Source organism: Symphalangus syndactylus, chromosome 10 (assembly GCF_028878055.3).
Source record: "Symphalangus syndactylus isolate Jambi chromosome 10, NHGRI_mSymSyn1-v2.1_pri, whole genome shotgun sequence".
NCBI lineage: Eukaryota > Metazoa > Chordata > Mammalia > Primates > Hylobatidae > Symphalangus > Symphalangus syndactylus.
The window spans coordinates 108,106,410-108,125,891 of NC_072432.2; the positions used below are offsets into that span (position 1 = coordinate 108,106,410).

The 19,482-nt window shown below is 38.0% G+C and overlaps 1 protein-coding gene across 1 annotated transcript in view; it reads right to left on the minus strand.

The window, feature by feature from the left end:
* Nucleotides 1-1,852: 1,852 nt before the first annotated feature.
* The window catches only part of COL6A5 (collagen type VI alpha 5 chain), a 135,338-nt gene continuing 117,708 nt past the window's right edge, over nucleotides 1,853-19,482 (minus strand). The window contains exons 38-41 of the mRNA XM_055295466.2: nucleotides 13,790-14,476; nucleotides 12,308-12,404; nucleotides 11,346-11,590; nucleotides 1,853-2,664 (exon numbers count right to left, since the gene is read on the minus strand). Coding sequence (XP_055151441.2) covers nucleotides 2,639-2,664; nucleotides 11,346-11,590; nucleotides 12,308-12,404; nucleotides 13,790-14,476 — 1,055 coding nt within the window. The 3' untranslated portion in view covers nucleotides 1,853-2,638. The remainder of the gene's footprint in view (nucleotides 2,665-11,345; nucleotides 11,591-12,307; nucleotides 12,405-13,789; nucleotides 14,477-19,482) is intronic.

Consider the following 19,482-nt stretch of genomic DNA (forward strand, 5'->3'; position numbering starts at 1 on the left):
TATAAATCATGCTGCTATAAAGACACATGCACACGTATGTTTATTGCGGCACTATTCACAATAGCAAAGAGTTGGAACCAACCCAAATGTCCAACAACGATAGACTGGATTAAGAAAATGTGGCACATATACACCATGGAATACTATGCAGCCATAAAAAAGGATGAGTTCGTGTCCTTTGTAGGGACATGGATGAAACTGGAAAACATCATTCTCAGTAAACTATCGCAAGGACAAAAAACCAAACATCGCATGTTCTCACTCATAGGTGGGAATTGAACAATGAGAACTCATGGACACAGGAAGGGGAACATCACGCTCCGGGGACTGTTGTGGGGTGGGGGGAGGGGGGAGGGACAGCATTAGGAGATACACCTAATGCTAAATGACGAATTAATGGGTGCAGGAAATCAACATGGCACATGGATACATATGTAACAAACCTGCACATTGTGCACATGTACCCTAAAACCCTAAAGTATAATAAAAAAAAAAAAAAAAGAAATAAAACATTATGATGATAATTGGACCCCCACTTTACCTCTTACCACTGAAAGATAACCACTGTCTTGAATCTGGTGTTTGTCATCCCCACATATGCCTTTATGTTTTCACTCCGGTTTTCAGTAGCCATAAACATTATGTGGTATTGCTTCTCAGGTTTTAAAATGTATAAGTGATGTCATAATGTATCCATCTGCAACTCTTTCTGGTTCAATATTATCTTTGAGATTTGTCTCTGTTTGTAGATACAACTCCAGTTTATCAATTTAGCTGCTCTATCATATGCTATTGTATGAGTAGACCACATTAGGATGTTCATGTTGGCTTCAGCTCCTCTCTAAAACACACAGTGCTGCAGTGAACATGTGTGTATTTGGTTCCTGGCATATATATGTGAGAGCTTCTCACACATAGCTGTAGAGATCTAGTAGTGGGATTGCTGGGTGTTAGGATATGTGTATCATCCATCTAACGAAATATTGCTACAGTGCTGTTTAAACAATTTACACTCCCATCAGCAGAGGGTGACTTCCTGTGGCTTCATATTCTTGATAATCATGTCATTTTCAGATTTAGGTATCTGATGTATTATTCATGTATATGTTCACACACACACACACACATGCACACACACCTACACATATCAGGGTTCTTAGGGGAAAACAAAACTTTATTAAATGAGTAGAGTTGAATATGGAACTTCCCAGAGAACAATAAATGGTTACTATAAAAATCTCAGCAATTTAGAATTAATTGGATTATTTTTAAATTATGCAAATAACAGTAAGGTCAAGGAAAATTATATGGGAAAAGTACAAAATAGCCTATGGTATTATCCCATTAACATAGTCATTTCATTTTTTAATATAATAGATGCTCATTGACTTGGTAATTACTTGTCGCCTTAGCCACATTGAATGATTTTTAAAACTAATTCACTGTTGGCCGGGCACGGTGGCTCACGCTTGTAATCCCAGCACTTTGGGAGGCCGAGGCGGGCGGATCATGAGGTCAGGAGATTGAGACCACGATGAAACCCTGTCTCTACTAAAAATACAAAAAATTAGCCAGGCGTGATGGCGGGCGCCTGTAGTCCCAGCTACTCGGAGAGGCTGAGGCAGGAGAATGGCGTGAACCCGGGAGGCGGAGCTTGCAGTGAGCCGAGATTGCGCCACTGCACTCCAGCCTGGGCGACAGAGACAGACTCCGTCTCAAAAAAAAAAAAAAACTAATTCACTGTTGGCTAATTTTACATTTTATGTAAATATTCCAAATATATTTAGTCCTCTACTGGTGTTCTATTAGGGTTGAGTTAGACTGTAGTTAAATAATAATGAACAGAACAAACTTCCAAGTCAGACTTGTTTTTATTTTAGAAATTATCTCTTGCTACATTGTAATTCCCAAGAACATCTCTGGTCATATAGAGTATCTGTGCTTTTCCGTAATTCTTTTGCTGCAAAAATTCAGTATACATCAAGCAAAGCATGCTAAAATATAAACAAAAGATTACAGCACAAAATATGGTTCATAAAATTAGCCTCTTATCACTTTTTTCTTTTTCATCAACTCCATTCTTTTGTCAATGTCCTGGTGAAGAGAAAGCATTAACTATGGGTCATAGCAGCCTGACAGGTGGGTTTTAGAAGACAATCACTGCTAGATGAAATGTTAGGGTCATCCCAGAACCAACGACATGGGCATGGCTTTCCAGTTTTAAGAATTAGTAGAAGATATTCCTAGGAAATTCCAATTCTAAATGCTTTTAGAGGAGTCCAATCTGAGATATAGATGTGATGAAAATAATGACAATCTTTTCCAGGCAGATACATCATCAAAATCGATGCCTGAACTGTGCAGAGCTTTCAAAGAAAAGTTAACTTTTATAGGTCGGTTTCCCCAGTTCTCAGGAGAAATGAAATCATTCCTGGTTTGTCAGGTCTTCTTAATTATGTCTTCACTCCGAAAATTCTTCTCCTCAGATTTGAGATGGAGAACAAATTTAGCATGCTATCAGCCAATTGTTTTTGTGAAAAGTCCCTGTCATTTACCACGCTACCTCTAATAGATGATTATACATTCTGGTTAGAACCACATGGGATTATACATGTCAGTGGAGCTATCTTCTTTTCTCCTATGATGACCTTGTGTCTTCACCATCTGCAAAATATAAAAATATTCACTGCTGTTAATGTCATCGTATTTGTTCAAAATGTTCCTCCAGGGCCTACTCCTTTATATGCCACATATAAAACAAACACAATATTTTTGTCATTTTCATTGGTCAAAATAGAAGTCCAGCTCAGGGTGATGTGATAATAGATATAAATGAGCAATGTATAAGGAGAATCATAGACATAATTCTTCCTGGAAAAATGTTGGGACATTAATTATTCGACATTCCATGCTTAGCAAATTTAGTGGCTGGTAGCAATAAACAGGTGCTTGAAGGGGTGTGCAATAGAACATATCAAGGTTTTGCCCAGAATCCCTTTAATCTTTCTTTTTAAACATTAATTTCTAGGACAATATTCCTTTGTTTTCTGTCTTCCCCTTCTTGGCCTTCCTCCCCAACCATTGCCATGTGAGGTTTTGCTTCCAATATCAGCACCTATTATTCTTTGAGGACTGCTGTTAGCTACTTGACCTGCTTTAACTACATGCACTATGAGCACCTGGAGTTTACATTCCTCTCGACAGCAGCTCTTGACCAATCAATAACCTAGGAGGAAGTAAGAAAGCCCAACTTTATCCAATTTGCCAGTCTGTGTCTTTTAATTGGGGCATTTAGCCTGTTTACATTTAAGGTTAATATTGTTATGTGTGAATTTGATCCTGTCATTATGATGTTAGCTGGTTATTTTGCCCATTAGTTGACACAGCTTCTTCATAGTGTCGATGGTCTTTACAATTTGTTATGTTTTTTGCAGTGGCTGGTACTGGTTTTTTCTTTCCATATTTAGTGCTTCCTTCAGGAGCTCTTGTAAGGCAGGCCTGGTGGTGACAAAATCTCTCAGCATTTGCTTGTCTGTAAAGGATTTTATTTCTCCTTCACTTATAAAGCTTAGTTTGGCTAGATATGAAATTCTGGGTTGAAAATTCTTTTCTTTAAGAATGTTGAATATTGGCCCCCACTCTCTTCTGGCTTGTAGAGTTTCTGCAGAGACATCTGCTGTTAGTCGGATGGGCTTCCCTTTGTGGGTAACCCAACTTTTCTCTCTGGCTGCCCTTAACATTTTTTCCTTCATTTCAACCTTGGTGAACTGATAAGCAACTTCAGCAAAGTCTCAGGATACAAAATCAATGTGCAAAAATCACAAGCATTTTTTTACACCAACAATAGGCAAGCAGCGAGCCAAATCATGAGTGAACTCACATTCACAATTGCTACAAAGAGAAAAAGATACCTAAGAATACAACTTACAAGGGATGTGAAGGACGTCTTCAAGGAGGACTACAAACCACTGCTCAAGGAAATAAGAGAGAAGACAAACAAATGGAAAAACATTGCACACTCAGGGATAGGAAGAATCAATATCGTGAAAATGGCCATACTGACCAAAGTAATTTATAGATTCAATGCTATCCCCATCAAGCTACCATTGACTTTCTTCACAGAATTAGAAAAAAACTACTTTAAATTTCATATGAAACAAAAAAGAGCCCAAATAGCCAAGACAACCCTAAGCAAAAAGAACAAAGCTAGAAGCATCATGCTGCCTTGACTTCAAACTATACTACAAGGCTACAGTAACCAAAACAGCATGGTATTGGTATCAACACAGATATATAGACCAATGGAACAGAACAGAGGCCTGAGAAATAATGCCATGCATCTACAACCATCTGATCTTTGACAAACCTGACAAAAACAAGCAATGGGGAAAGGATCTCCTATTCATTAAATGGTGTTGGAAAACTGGCTAGCCATATACAGAAAGCTGAAAATGGACCCTTTCCTTACGCTTTATACAAAAATTAACTCAAGATGGATTAAAGATTTAAACGTAAGACCTAAAACCAGAAAAACCCTAGAAGAAAACCTAGGCAATACCATTCAGGACATAGGCATGGGAAAAGACTTCATGACTAAAACACCAAAAGCAATGGCAACAAAAGCCAAAATTGACAAATGGGATCTAATTAAACTAAAGAGCTTCTGCACAGCAACAGAAACTATCATCAGTGTGAACAGGCAACCTACAGAATGGGAGAAAATTTTTGCAATCTATCCATCTGACAAAGGGCTAATATCTAGAATCTATGCAGAACTTAAACAAATTTACAATTTAAAAAAACCCCATTAAAAAGTAGGCAAAGGATATGAACAGACACTCCTCAAAAGAAGACATTTATGCAGGCAACAAACAAATGAAAAAAAAGGCTCATCATCACTGATCATTAGAGAAATGCAAATCAAAACGACAATGAGATACCATCTCACGCCAGTTAGAATGGCGATCATTAAAAAGTTAGGAAACAACAGATGCTGGAGAGGATGTGGAGAAATAGGGACGCTTTTACACTGTTGGTGGGAGTGTAAATTAATTGAACCATTGTGGAAGACAGTGCGGCAATTCCTCAAGGATCTAGAACCAGAAATACCATTTGACCCAGCAATCCCATTGCTGGGTATATACCCAAAGGTTTATAAATCATTCTACTATAAAGACACATGCACACATATATTTACTGCAGCACTATTCACAATAGCAAAGACTTGGAACCAACCCAAATGCCCATCAATGATAGATTGGGCACATATACACCATGGAATACTATGCAGCCATAAAAAAGAATGAGTTCATGTCTTTGCAGGGACATGGATGAAGCTGGAAACCATCATTCTCAGCAAACTAACACAGGAACAGAAAACCAATCACCACATGTTCCCACTCATAAGTTGGAGCTGAACAATGAGAACACGTGGACACAGGAGGGGAACATCACACACTGGGGCTTGTCGGGGGGTGGGGGGCAAGGGGAGTGATAGTATTAGGAGAAATACCTAATGTAGATGACAGGTTGATGGGTGCGGTAAACCACCATGGCACGTGTATACCTATGTAACAAACCTGCACATTTTATACATGTATCGCAGAACTTAAAGGATTAAAAAAAAAAAGAAAAGAAAAGAAAAGAAAGCCTAACTCTCTTGCCTCAGCTCAGGAAATCTCTGCAGCCTAATTTAGACGCCTGCGTTTCCTTGAAGGATCAGGCTTAAGCTGCCCTCTATGGGACTTCGCCTGAGATGACACCCTTATTTGCCTTCCACTCCTTCCTTGTCTTGCTTCCTTCCTTACTGGTTCTCCTGTGAGCACTCCCTCAGTAACTCACAAGCACAGAAATTCTCAACTCTGGGTTGGCTTCAGGGGAAGCTGGTCTAAAACAGAATCTTAGAGAGGCTCCAGCCTAGTTGTCTTTAAAATTTTTTGCTTACAGCCACACCTCAAAGGAAAACAAAACATCTACTTCTTGCCTTGGACATTTTAAATATCTATTTTTCATTATGAGTTTAAGTGGTTGAAAAAGATGTAAGTTGTGACATATTATAAAAACTGACATTTGAAAATAAAACCTCAACATTTCTCTCTTAACTTATCCAACAGAGTCCACCATTATTCACTAAAAATCTATGCAAACATGCTCATGTTTAAATGATGTATAACATATCATTACAATAGAAAAATGCAGAAAACTTTTGGAGAAAATAATGAAGAATAATAACAAACAACAAAGATGCACACTTGATGATAATCCTTTTGCTTCTACCAACCTTATTATTTTCAGCAGCAAATCACCTTGAGATATCTAAAGCTAACAGGAGTGATTCAACCAGGATTTATAGCAGTGTTTTGCAAACTTGAATGCACATTGAAATCACCTGAGAGCTTCAAAAAACAAAACAAAACAAAAACAAAAGAACTGATGCCTGTGTCTTACCTCTAGAGAATGTGACTTAATTGATATGGGGCGTGGGCTAAACTTTGGGCTTTTCAAATAATAACTAGGTGATTCTAATGTATAGACAAGTTTGGGAACCACCAATTCACAGGGCTCTTTCCTGTGAGTAATTTCTAATTATATCCCCTGCTATAAACTGAAATGTGTCTCTTGCCCACAAATTTATATAGTGAAGCCCTAACCCCATGTGACTGTATTGAAGATAGGGCCCTTAAGGAGGCATTTAAGGTTAAGCGAGGTCATAAGGGTGAAGCCCTGATTTTACGGAACCGTTACCCTTATAAAAAGAGAAAGAGACACCAAGTTCCTCTTTCTATCATGTGAGGACAAGGAGAGGAGGCAGCTATTTGCAAGCCAGGAAGAGAGCCCTCATCAAGAACCTTATAGGCTGGCACCTTGCTTGGGCTTCCAGCCTCCACAACTATGAGAAAATAAATCAATGTTATTTAAGCCACCCAGTCTATGGTCTTTGTTATGGCAGTCCAAGCAAACTAATATACCTCGTCTTCAACCCACACTTTCTGTTTCTGATCTACCCCTTATTCCTTCCGCCAGATGTTGGAAAAGCATACTGAACCAGAAGTTACCAAAATAGAGTCACTGGCAAGGCACTAAACCTCTTTGAGCCTCAGTTTCTCCATCTGTGTACTAGGGATATTAATTCCTGTCTCCCACACAAGGGTTTTTTTTTGTTTTTGTTTTTGTTTTTTGAGACGGAGTCTCGCTCTGTCACCCAGGCTGGAGTGCAGTGGCATGATCTCGGCTCACTGCAAGCTCCGCCTCCTGGGTTCACGCCATTCTCCTGCTTCAGCCTCTCCAAGTAGCTGGGACTACAGGCGCCCGCCACCACGCCCGGCTAATTTTTTGTATTTTTTAGTAGAGACGGGGTTTCACCGTGGTCTCGATCTCCTGACCTCGTGATCCGCCCGCCTCGGCCTCCCAAAGTGCTAGGATTACAAGCGTGAGCCACCGCGCCCGGCCCCACACAAGGGTTTTAAAGGGAATCCAACGAGATCATGGGTATGAAATTACCTCACAGACAGTACAGATATTCACATGAGCAAGCTGTGTCTGGTGCTCACCACTTTCTCTTACTAAGCCTTCCTCCCTTTCAATCACCCATTTGATTTCTCATTTGTGCCCCTTCCTTAATTTCACCTGCCCAGTATGTCTCCTGCCCACTGAGTCACCAGTCATTTGACCTCACTCCAACTCCCTGGCTGTCACATATTTCTCCTTTAGAACAGGTCTGCTGGTGACAAGTTCTCTTAATTTTCCTTCATCTGAGAATGCCTTTATTTTGTCTTTATTCCAGAGGGAGAGGGATATCTTTATTGGATATAAAATTCTGTGTCCATAGTTCTTTTCTTTCAGCACATTAAAGAGGAAAAAAAGAAGTTGTTCCACTGTCTTCTAGCTTCCACGGTTTCTGATGAGAAATCTACAGTCATTTGAGTTGTTCCCTTATTTTGTCTCATAGTTTTTCCTTGGCTGCTTCAATTTTTTTTCTTTATCCTTGGTTTTCAGCAGTTTGATTATGATGTGTCTGAATTTTTTTTTAGCTTTTAAAATTTGTAAATTTATATCTTTTATCAATTTGGGGGGATTTTTGGTCATTATTTCCTAAAATATTCTTTTCTGCATCAATCTTTCCACTTCCCTTATAGAATTTTAGTGAAACAAATGTTAGACCCTCTGATACTCAACAAGTCTCCAAGGTTCTGTTCGCCTTTTTCTCGATCTTTTCTCTCTTCAGTTTGTATAATTGTATAATTAATCTTTCTTCAAGTCCATTGACTCTTTTTCTTTTTTATTTTTTTTTTTTGTTTTTTGGAGACATGGTCTTGCTCTGTTTCCCAGACTGGGGTGCACTACAGCCTTGACCTTTGGGGCTCAAGCAATTATCACACCTCAGTCACCTGAGTAGCTGGGACTATGTACAAGTGCATGACACCACATCCGACTAATTTGTTGTTGTTGAGGTGGGGTCTCACCATGTTGCTCAGGCTGGTCTCAAAATCCTGGGCTCAAGTGATCTGCCCACCTCAGCTTCCCAAAGTGCCAGAATTACAGGTGTGAGCCACTGCACTTAGCTTCTCGCTGACTCTTTTCTTCTCTCATCATCACTCTGCTATTAAGCTCATCCAGTGAATGTTTTAAAATTTTAGATATTGTATTTTTTACTTCTAAAATTTCCTTTGGGTTCTTTTTTGTGATCACTATTTCTCTGCTTGAAAATGTCTATCTTTCTATTCATTTCAAGTTATTTACCTTTACCTATAGAGCATACTTATAATAGCTACTTTAATGTCTTTGATCATTGCAATATTAGAGTCACCTTGAGGTTGGCATTTGTTGGTTGTCTTTTTCTTTGAGAATTGTTCACATCTCTTGGTTCTCTGTATGTTGCATAATTTTGGATTGTATCCTGAACATTTTGAATATTATGTTGTTTAGACTCTAAGTCCTGTTGTGATTCTCTGTAGAATATTTTTGTTTTAGCAGGCAATCATCTCAGGTTCAGCATGCAAGTGCTGTCTGATTGTCTGCGAGTAGCAGTTACAGTTTAGTTTCTAGGGCCTTTGCTATCCTTTTTAGGGTCTTTCTCATACATGTACAGTTTAGGGAAGAGTCTGAGACCCATATAGGTCCCCTAATTACAAGTAGAGTATTCCTTTGTTCAGCTCTCTTCTCCCTAAGGTTACCCACACGTGCTGGCCACAAGGTCTTCTTTTCCAGTTTCTCTGGCCAGAAATGTGACAGACTGCCACAGTTACTACTTGAGACTGTCACTATGACAGTTACTGCTGTTACTACTTGAGACTGTCATTACAACAGTTACTACTGTTACCGCTTGAGACCATCATTATGGGACTGAAGGAAGGGACAAACATAGAAATGAAAACTTAAGACAAAAGAAACTTTTACAGGAAGGGGAACCAGGGAAGAAGAAGAGAGCTCCCTGCTTCCGGTGAGCAAAAGCAGCCCCTGAGCTTCCACCGCCCTTCATATTTATTGAGTAGCAAGAGCAGGGAGGAGGAGGTAACGATTGGTCAGCTGCTTAATTGATCACAGGTTCATATCATTACTAACAGGCTTCAGATGTACCTAATCACAAGAAACACTTGCTTTTGGGGCATGACTGCCCTCAGCATTCCTTCTGGATGGCATACGCAGTTTGTCAGTTTGCCAACATTCTTCATTTATGAGAACAGTGTGCTCTGTACTCATATAGCCTCCAGTGGTATACTGAGTTGATCACGACCCTCACTCTTTCGGCCTTCAACAAGAAAGAAAGGGTTTCTCTTTAGGTGTCTGGCTTTCCACTTAGCTGCCAGCTGATGCCTGCCTTCAAAGCAAACCCATGACAGAAAAGGGGGAAAAAAGCAGGATTTCTTTAATCCACAGGGCCGCTTTTCCTAGTTCTTCTGGCCAAAAATACGGGGTTTCTAATGAGGTTTAGCCCTCTACTTCACTGCCACACAGTTCCTGTAGTTAGGCTTGCCCTCGGCATAAAGCCACAAAAGAAAAGAGAAAGGAAAACGGGAAACTCATGCCCCTTCACAATATACGTGCTTTTGCTTACTTTTCAGAGCCCTCAGGTAGTTGCTATTTGTATTTCATCCAGAATTTTCAGTTGTAATCAGTGGAAAAGATAAGTGATATGGGCTTATTCCATTTTGAAACAAAAATGAACTTATTCCATTTTGATGAGAACCAGATATTTCAATATACTTATATTTAATTTTTATTTTATTATATCTATCTTCTCTCTCTCTTTTTGTCTGTATTTTTCCTATTTTCCCTATATTCACTTCTCTTATTTTTCTGATTTTGTTCTCTCTACATATAGATATATCTACAATTATATCCACATCTAAAACTATATATATGTTTATGTATGTGTGTGTATATATATCTATAGCTTTAACTATATATTTATAAATGTGTTTTATATATATATATACACACACACACACACATATATAAACTTTTTTGAAGTATACATATATGCCCCTATATGGGATTTTATTATATAAATGTCCCAAAATTTATTTTTTAATTCTGCTGTTGGGCATTTTTGTTCCCATTTTGGAGCAACGCAAATAGTGCTTTTATAAACATTTTAGTACATGATTTTTGGTTAATATGTATATTCCTATTGGGTATATACAATGAAGTAAAATTACTGGGTCATTGGATATATGTATTTTCAGCTTTAGTAGATACCCAGGAATATTTATTTTAAAATCATTTCCCACATGACTCTGGGACACAGCAAGGGCGGTGAATCGCTGCCCTAGAGCCAATAGCTTCCTGCTGTCCATCTCCTGTTTTGCTTTTAGCTGTAGGTCCATTTCCCCATCCAGCCTATGGAGCTGCCCACAGTCTCCACACAGATCTTAGAACCATGGTGGCCTTGTCCTCTCCAGGTCTCACTGAGGCTGAGGCTCAGCTAGGGGCCTCCATCTCAAACCAAGAAAACCCTAGTTGCTAAGGGAGAGAGCAGATCTCGAGTATTAAAACTCTGGAGGCTCCTTGCACAGTTCCCCTTCACCCCGATTTTGCACAAGGATGCAGGGTTGCTCCTGCTTACTTGGGACCTGCTATCCTTGTTCTTGCCCCTCCAACTTCCCCATTCCCTGACTCCACACCAAGCATTTATAGCTGCTTGTAATTCTGAATATGTCAACAAAGACTATTTTTTGCCTTTCTGAAGTTTTATCTCCCTTGGATCCTTAGATGGTAAGCCCCTCTTTTATCCTCATCCTGTCATCTCTACCTCTCCCAGTGAATTCTAACTGCTCATCTTCCACCAGGGGAAAATCCAAACAAAGGTACTTGAGGGTCTTCAACTCTATGGTACTCAAGATTACCTTCTTTTTCTTGCTGTTTATCAACCACTAGAGCTGAAATTTCTTCTAAATGTGCTTTTTCCTTGTCTTTCATTGCCAGTTTCTCAGTTGAAAAGAGCAGGTATAACTTCTGCATCAAATCAGTAGCTGTCTCAGAACCATTACTGTGATTGTTTCCTAATACAAGGAAATGTTGCACCTGGGAATCAGATTCATCAAACAGCTCACCATTTTCTGTCTTTATTTCATATATCCCAGGAAGAAGTCTGAGGTAATAGAGAAGAGAGATAAAAAATTAGTTAGCCAAGTTCCCTGCAAGATTAAATGTGAATACCACCAGATAATATAAGAGGAATCCATTTTATGCATGTGATTGGAATAGTCCAAGTTCAGTTCATGAATGAAATTTGACTCGTGCAATTTTCTAATATTCTGAAGGGAACTTAGACATTTGTCTCCACAGTTTAGAATTCCAAACCAGTATAATTTCCATCATTACATTTTTATTGAGTACTTAGGGTTGTACTTTATAAAATCAGACTTGAAAGAATCCTTCCTGCCAATCTTCATATGTGTTTTGCTTTCTAAATGGCCAAATGTTTTGTTTTGTTTTTTATGTTTTTATTCTGCTCTAAAATTGTTACATGGAATCTTTGATATAAGTTTTCTGTTTTGGCAGTACCCAATATTGGAGTTATGTTATCTACTTACTGAGAAGGTACTAACAGGAGGGTATTTTTGGTAAAAGAAACAGAAATGGAGCATAGTTCTTTCAAATATAAGTTCTGTTCTATCTGCGATTAATTTCAGACCTATGCTATCATCACAAATGAGTAGCATTTAAAACACACACACACACACACACACACACACACACAAACACACACTTGGATCTTGAAAACTAAAATGCTATTCATTTCACAGTTTTCTTAAGAACTGTTTCCAGTTGTGGTATTAACCAAATTTGGAATTTCTCAACTCACAATACAGTGTTTTCTGTGACACCATTCTCTGGGTTGGGAGAGGTCATGTTAACACATGTGGCTTTCATATCTTTGGTGGGATATTTGTTGATGGCACCTGGAGAGAGAGTGAGCTGGTTAGTCTAAATTTTACCCATCTACATTATTATCTCACCCAGAGTCAGCTCATCTTTTCATGTGGTTGGCAGGGTTTTCAAGCATAACTTTTATAACAGACTTGGCAAAATAGGCACACTCTGACATGGAAATTCTTTGTTCTTGGCAAAGTCAAGAAGATACAGCCAGTCATTGAATAAATAATTCCAATGCTCTATCACAAATTTGTGATATAATTTAAGGACATCTCTAAATTCTTTCTATCATTTGTTTCTCTCCCTATAAAAGGAGGATCTTTCTAGAAGACTTTATTTTTTTAAAAATTATTTTTTTTTTATTTTTTAAATTATACTTTAAGTTCTGGGAGAAGACTCTATTAGCTATTGAAATTGTCTGCCCTATTTATCTTCGGGTTGGGAGAAGGCACATTTTTACTTGCTACTAAACATAACTGCTAAATTCCAAGATTCCTGCGAACTGTGTAAGCCCTTGGGCTTTATGCATGCCAGAAAACCTGCAACCTTGTGATTCTCTAGTAAGCTTGCAGGAGCTGCAGAGACCATTCAATGTAGCCTCTGCCATCTTCCTAATTCCCAGCACAGGCTAGGACTTGTTTGATGTTACAAGGTTTTGGATGTGCTGCTATATGCATGTCTAAAGTCATAGCACATGGGCAGAGGCTGGGGCAGCCACCCTCAAAGCCCCACTGTGTAAAGACACCCTAAAAAATCCCTGCCAACTGTCTGGCATGGAGGCTCTAGAGAAGATTTGTCCCTATGGCTCATAAGAATTCAAGTCAGAACTTAGGTTAATTTATAATGACAGGACAAAATAGAAGTCCTTGGAGTAGGTGGAGGGCAGTGTCAGTGTGACATTATTTATTACAGCATTACACCTTGCTAAGGGTTTAGTAATTAAAGTATGATTTACTAGACAACAGCATAGCCCTGTGGTCAGAATGTGAGGGGCTGAGTCTAGAATTTACCAATTATTACTTGTGAGATTTTAAGCAGTTTATTTAACGTTTCTGAATCTCAGTCTTTTCACTTGCAAAATGGAGTTATTAATACTTTCCTCTGAGGACTGCACTGAAGATTAAACGACACAATCAATTTAAAGAACCTGCCACATAGTAAACACAGGTTAGGGCTAAAGGGCACTTTTCCTCCATTTGAGGATTTCCTGCCTAAAACTTTGGCAGCGCAGCAGCAAGGCTCATCGTCAAAAAATCTGGGACTTTTCTCTGAGATTTTTTACTGCCTCCTATTCACTTATACTCTACCACTCTTAACTGAAGTGAGGATCATTTTACTAAGTCTGCTGATGGACTGTACACAGAAACATTAAATCTATTGCAAAGGCAATCAAAGAGAATTAATGACTTACGTCTGATTAAATGGACAAATGGCTTGACAAACTTAATGATATAATTCCAATCTGGCTTGTGGGTTCGGCCAAGTTGGACCAAGTGATGATCCAGAGGGTGGCTGGCTAATTCTTCTAATTCCTTGTCATTGTGTTTAGGGCCAAAGGAAAACACAAATATGGAGTAGCCTTGACACTTGGCTCTCAGAGACACATTCCTTAAGACTTCTTTGTCTAAAGGGTTGGTTTCGCCAGCAGATATTACAAAGATAACTTTGTTTTTCCTCAGATTAGGGGTTCCTACAAAGACATTGTCAATTGTCCACTGCAAGGCATGGCCAATAAAAACATCTCCATTGAGCTGTTGAGAGTCTTGGAGATGATGTTTCATTTGGTGTATACTGTTATAAGTAACCAAATCAAATTCCAGGTAGACAGGGCATTCTTCAGTGTTAGGCATATAGCCTGGGGGAGAGTAGCTCAGGACAGCAACCCTGTCTCCTAAGGTGGAGGTCAGTGGAGCGGGGGCGATGTGAAAGTAATCAAGCACTGAGGTTATAAAAGCTTTTACTTCCTTAAACTCATCACTTCCTACTCTTTGGGAAGTATCTATGAGGAAAGCCACATCCATGTAATATTCTTGAAGAGAGACATCTCCAGGTTCATAAGTATGATCTGGTTCTTCTTTTCTGCCATAATTTTCATGTCCTGCAACAGAATAACTCAAGTCATTCTTTTTAATAGAAAGATAAGCTTGGAGCTCCTAGTCATAGATGGCAAATACACAGCATGAGGGTATTACCATGCTGCATTTCCATACTCATGGCAGACATCAATAATCACATTGCTTGTTCCCAGATGCACCCTCCAAATCTGTACCGACATAGCGCATGCAGAGCCATTACCATTTGACATGTATTGTCACATAAGAAAAAACTCATTTGCTATCCTATCTCAGATCTTTGTGAAAGGATTGATTTATCCTCCAGCTATTTTAATATGAAAGATGAGAAACACTCACTTTTAATGTACTCCACATGGCTAAAAAATTTGAAGTACACATGTGCATGAAATTTAATTATATGTAATGACCTCAAGAGAAAGTATAGATATTAAAGCTACATTTATTGGTGGCAAAAGCACAAAAACCTTTATATATGTGTTCAAAGTATGCACCATAGAGCAATGGCATGAGAGCAAGTATAAACAAGTGCTGATTTTGGAATCTAAATGCTGTGTGAGATATGACATACTCTAAGAACCTGGTACTCAAAGTGCCTGCAAACAGTTCATCAGCCCATTTTAAGGTAAGGAGTTTGCACCATGATGTAAGTCAACTAAATTACTAAGCACACTGATTAGTTCAGCTGACATTTATTTATTTATTTATTTTCATAGCAAGACTTTATCCTTGAAGAAAACATTGCCTTGATTTACATTCTGAGGCAAGCTTCTTATCTTGCTACAGATGAGCACTTCAAGAAGCTCTGCTCTAAGCCTAAGGGATCATGAAGCCTGTCTACAATCATATGAATGATGGCTGATTGGTGAGGCGTCAACAGGAAATGACAGTTCGGAAAGACAGGAAGTAGATGGCCAATGTTCTTTGCTTCTGTGAAAGAAGTGAGTTTGTGAACCTAATCAAGCAAAAAGTAGATTTTTAACTGCCAGAAATTTATTGATCTCCATTTCTACTCAACCCTTTATTAGATACTTTTACATTAATTTTCACAAGAACAAATGAGTCAACCTGTATTAATGCTATAAGCCTAATATAGAAATAAAATGCCAGAAAAATACCCCACCAACATGGGTGAAGCTATTAACAGTGAAATGCTATATTAGATAATTTTTGATGGTTAAATGAGCCCTGCCTTCCAGTATAAATTCCATATTATCTCTTTAAAAATCTATTGTTGGATTTAACTTGCTAACATTTTCTTTACAATTTTGCATCTGTGTTCACATCCTTGTGAATGATGTTCTGTGGTTGGTCGGTAGTTTCCCTTTCATGTAATGTCTTTGTCTAGTTTTGGTATCAGGATAATCCGGCCTCAAAAAATGAGTTGGGAACATTCCAGATCTACTCTTCTAGCTATTTTGAAATATGCAATAAATTATTGTTAACTGGTGTTAACTTTAAAATATATAATAAATTATTGTTAACCATGAGAACACTAGATCTTATTCCTTCTAATAAGTATTCTGTGTCCATTAACCAGCTCTTCTTTGTTCCCTCCTCCCTATTAGCCTTCCTAGCTTCTGTTAACCACCATGTTATTCACAGATATCCCAATTATCCAGATTTGATCATTATACATTGAATGCTTCTATCAAAATATCACATGTACTTCAAAAATATGTACAACTATTATGTATTCATAAACATTAAAAATAATAAAATGAAATAAGTGTTGTAAAATATTCCCTTTTCTTTTATGTTCTGGAAGAGTTTTCATAGAATTGGTATTATTTCTTCTTTAGATTTTTAGTTGAATTCACCAGTGAAATCATCGATACCTGGAGTTTTCTTTATGGGAAGATTTGAACTACAAATTCAATCTCATTAATAGGTATAAGGCTACTTAGGTTATTTCTTCTTGAGTAAGCTTTGGTAGTTTATACATTGCAAGAAATTTGTGTATTTTACCTAAGCTGATTTATATGCAAAAGATTGTTCATAATATTCTCTGGTTATCCTTTTAATATCCTTGGAATACATCTCCCCTCTCATTTGTGATATTGGAAAGTTGTGTCTTCTCTTTCTTCCTGGTGAGTTTGATTATAGATTTATCAATTTTATTGATCTTCTCAAAGAAACAACTTTTGGGTTGACTTCATTGTTTTTCTTTTTTCAATTTCACTGAATTCCACTTTATTTTCATGATTTTCTTTCTTCTGCTTACCTTGGGTTTATCTGGTTCTTCTTTCTCTGATTTCTTAAGGTAGAAGTTGTGATCATTGATTTGAAACATTTCTTCTTTGTCAATATAGGCATTTAATGCTATTTATTTCCTCCTAAGTACTGCTTAAGTGGAACCTCAAATTCTGGTATATTGATTTTATTTTCTTTTATTTCAAAATATTATACTTTCTAATGTCCGTTTTTATTTATTCTTTGACCATAGACTATTTAAAATTGCTTTATTTAGTTTCCAAATACTTAGGGAGTTCTCAAAGATCTTTCTGCTATTGATTTCTAATTTAATTCTGTTTTGGTCAGAGAACACATTTGCTATCACCTGAATCCTTTAAAATGTTGAGCATTGTTTTATGGTCCACAATATGGTCTATCTTGGTAAATGTTTCACGTGCACTTGGAAAGATTATATATTCTACTGTTGGTGGAGTGTTCTACAAATGCCAGTTAGGTCAAATTAGTTGATAGTGTTGCTCAAACCTACTATATTCCTGCTGATTTTTAATCAATTATTGAGAGAAGATCCTGAAACTAACTAATACTCTTTTCATTTTTTAAATCTTTTTTTTCTTTGTGTTTCATTTTGGAGAATTTGTATTGCTATGTTTTCAAGTTTGCCAATCTTTTTGTTTTGCCAAATCTAATCTGCCATTATCCCATTCAGCGCATCATTCCTCTTAGACACAATGATTTTCAACCCTGCAAATTCTATTGGAATCTTTTTATATCTTTCATGTGTCCACTTAACTTTTTAACATATTGAATACCGTTACAATGACTGTTTTGATATCTTTGCTAATTCTAACATCTGTGTCCGTTGTGGTTTGGTTTTGAGTGATTATACTCTTCATTATGTTTTGTGCTTTTCTGCTTCTTATGCCAGACATTGTGAAATTTTCCTTGTTAGGTGTGAAATACTTTTGTATTCTTGTAAATATCCATGTGCTTAGTTCTGGAAGGCAGTTAAGTTGCCTGGAAAGAGTCTGATCCTTTTGGATCTTGCTGTTATGATTTGCTAGATGAGTCTAAAGCAGTGGTTAATTCAGGGCTAATTATTTCCTATTACTGAGCCAAGACCTTCCTAAGTTTTCTCCCCATTACTATGTGAATTATGTTCTTTTCCAGTCTTGCTGGTGGGAAAAAAAAAACCATGATTCCTAGCCCTGTTGAGCAAATAGCACTATTTTAGGAGGGTTCTTTCCCTGGTCTCAGGTAATTCCTTCACATGCATGTGCTGTTAATACTCTCCTGAATAACCCAGGGAGACCCTCGCAGACCTCTGGGGTTTACTCTCTGTGCAGTTATCCCTCTCTGGTATCCCACCCTGTCAGCTCTCACTGCCTTGGTCTCCCTGTTCTCTCAGCTCTGACTCCTCAGCTCCAGGAGCTCACTGGGCTCCTCCTCAATGCCCTCTTCTTGTACCATGTCCTGAAAACACTCAACGCTATAAGCTGGAGCACTTGTAGCATTCATCTCATTTGTTTCCCTTCTCTAAAGATTACTGTATTTCATTTCCTAATGTCCAGTGTCTTAAAAGTTGTTATTTCCTTTATTTTGTTTGCTTTCTTTTGTTTATTACAGTTGTGAGGTAAATCCAACTTCTTTACTCCATCTTGGGCAGTTCTGAAAGATGAGAACTGACCATCTTGTTTGAGATGCTTCTTTTCCTTCTTACAAAGGACTAAGAATTGGTCATATATACACCACATTCTTCCTTTATCAATAAATACATTTCTAGTAATTGAACAGGATTTTGCATTACACAAGCGTGTTTGAAATTTATGGGCCTCCTATTCTCCACCAGGAACCCAGTGGCAAACTCTTCTTAGAATTTCTGGTCAAGATTGAGGTCCCTGATTAAACAACCAAACATGAAACTAGAAGTGCAGACCACAGCATATATTTTATATTCTTTGCACATCACCACCAAAAACACTTCTAGAGTTCCCAGCCATAGTGTGTTAGGAATTGTGAGGATTAATTAAATGAACATTTCTAACTTTTTGGAGTTTGATCCTTTTTGGAGTTTTGGAGTTGACTAACCATTACCTGCGATGTTACCATGATCTCTGTTTTTCAACTACAGCATTTCAGTTTCTTTAAAAAGGCCAACCAACACACTTTGTTAAACATAAAGAAACGCATTGCTGGGTGTGGTGGCTCATGCCTGTAATCTCAACACTTTAGGAGGCTGAGGTGGGAGGATTGCTTGAGGCCAGGGGTTCAAAATAAGCCTGGGCAACATAGTGGACCCATCTCTACAGAAAATTTAAAAAATTAGCCGGGTGTGGTGGTGTGTGCCTCTAGTCTCAGCTACACTTGAGAGGCTTAGGCAGGAGGATCACTTGAACCCAGGAGTTTGAGGCTGCACTGAGCTGTGATCACACCACTGCATTCCAGCCAGGGCAACAGAGCAAAATCCTATCTCTAAAAAGAAAGAAAAAGAAAAAGAATTTCATAAATGTTCTAGTAGAAGCAAAAGGATTAACTTACCATGTTAGTGAAATATTGTTTTCTGCAAGCCCATACCAGAAATATTACTGTTTTTTCCAGTTTTCTCTTTATAAATAAGCAAAATCTCAATCCTTTTCTAAAATACCCCTCAGAACTATTTTCTAAAGAGGTATATTTCATCTACAAAATGTCTAAAAATAGGTCACCTCCCAACTTACAGGACTAGCATGAGAATCACAGAAGCTAAATGTGGATGATGTACCTTGAAAACTCTAAAATTTAGTCAAAGGTGTGATTATTCTACTTGGAGTCTAAATTCATCTTACTTAGGGAGACAAGG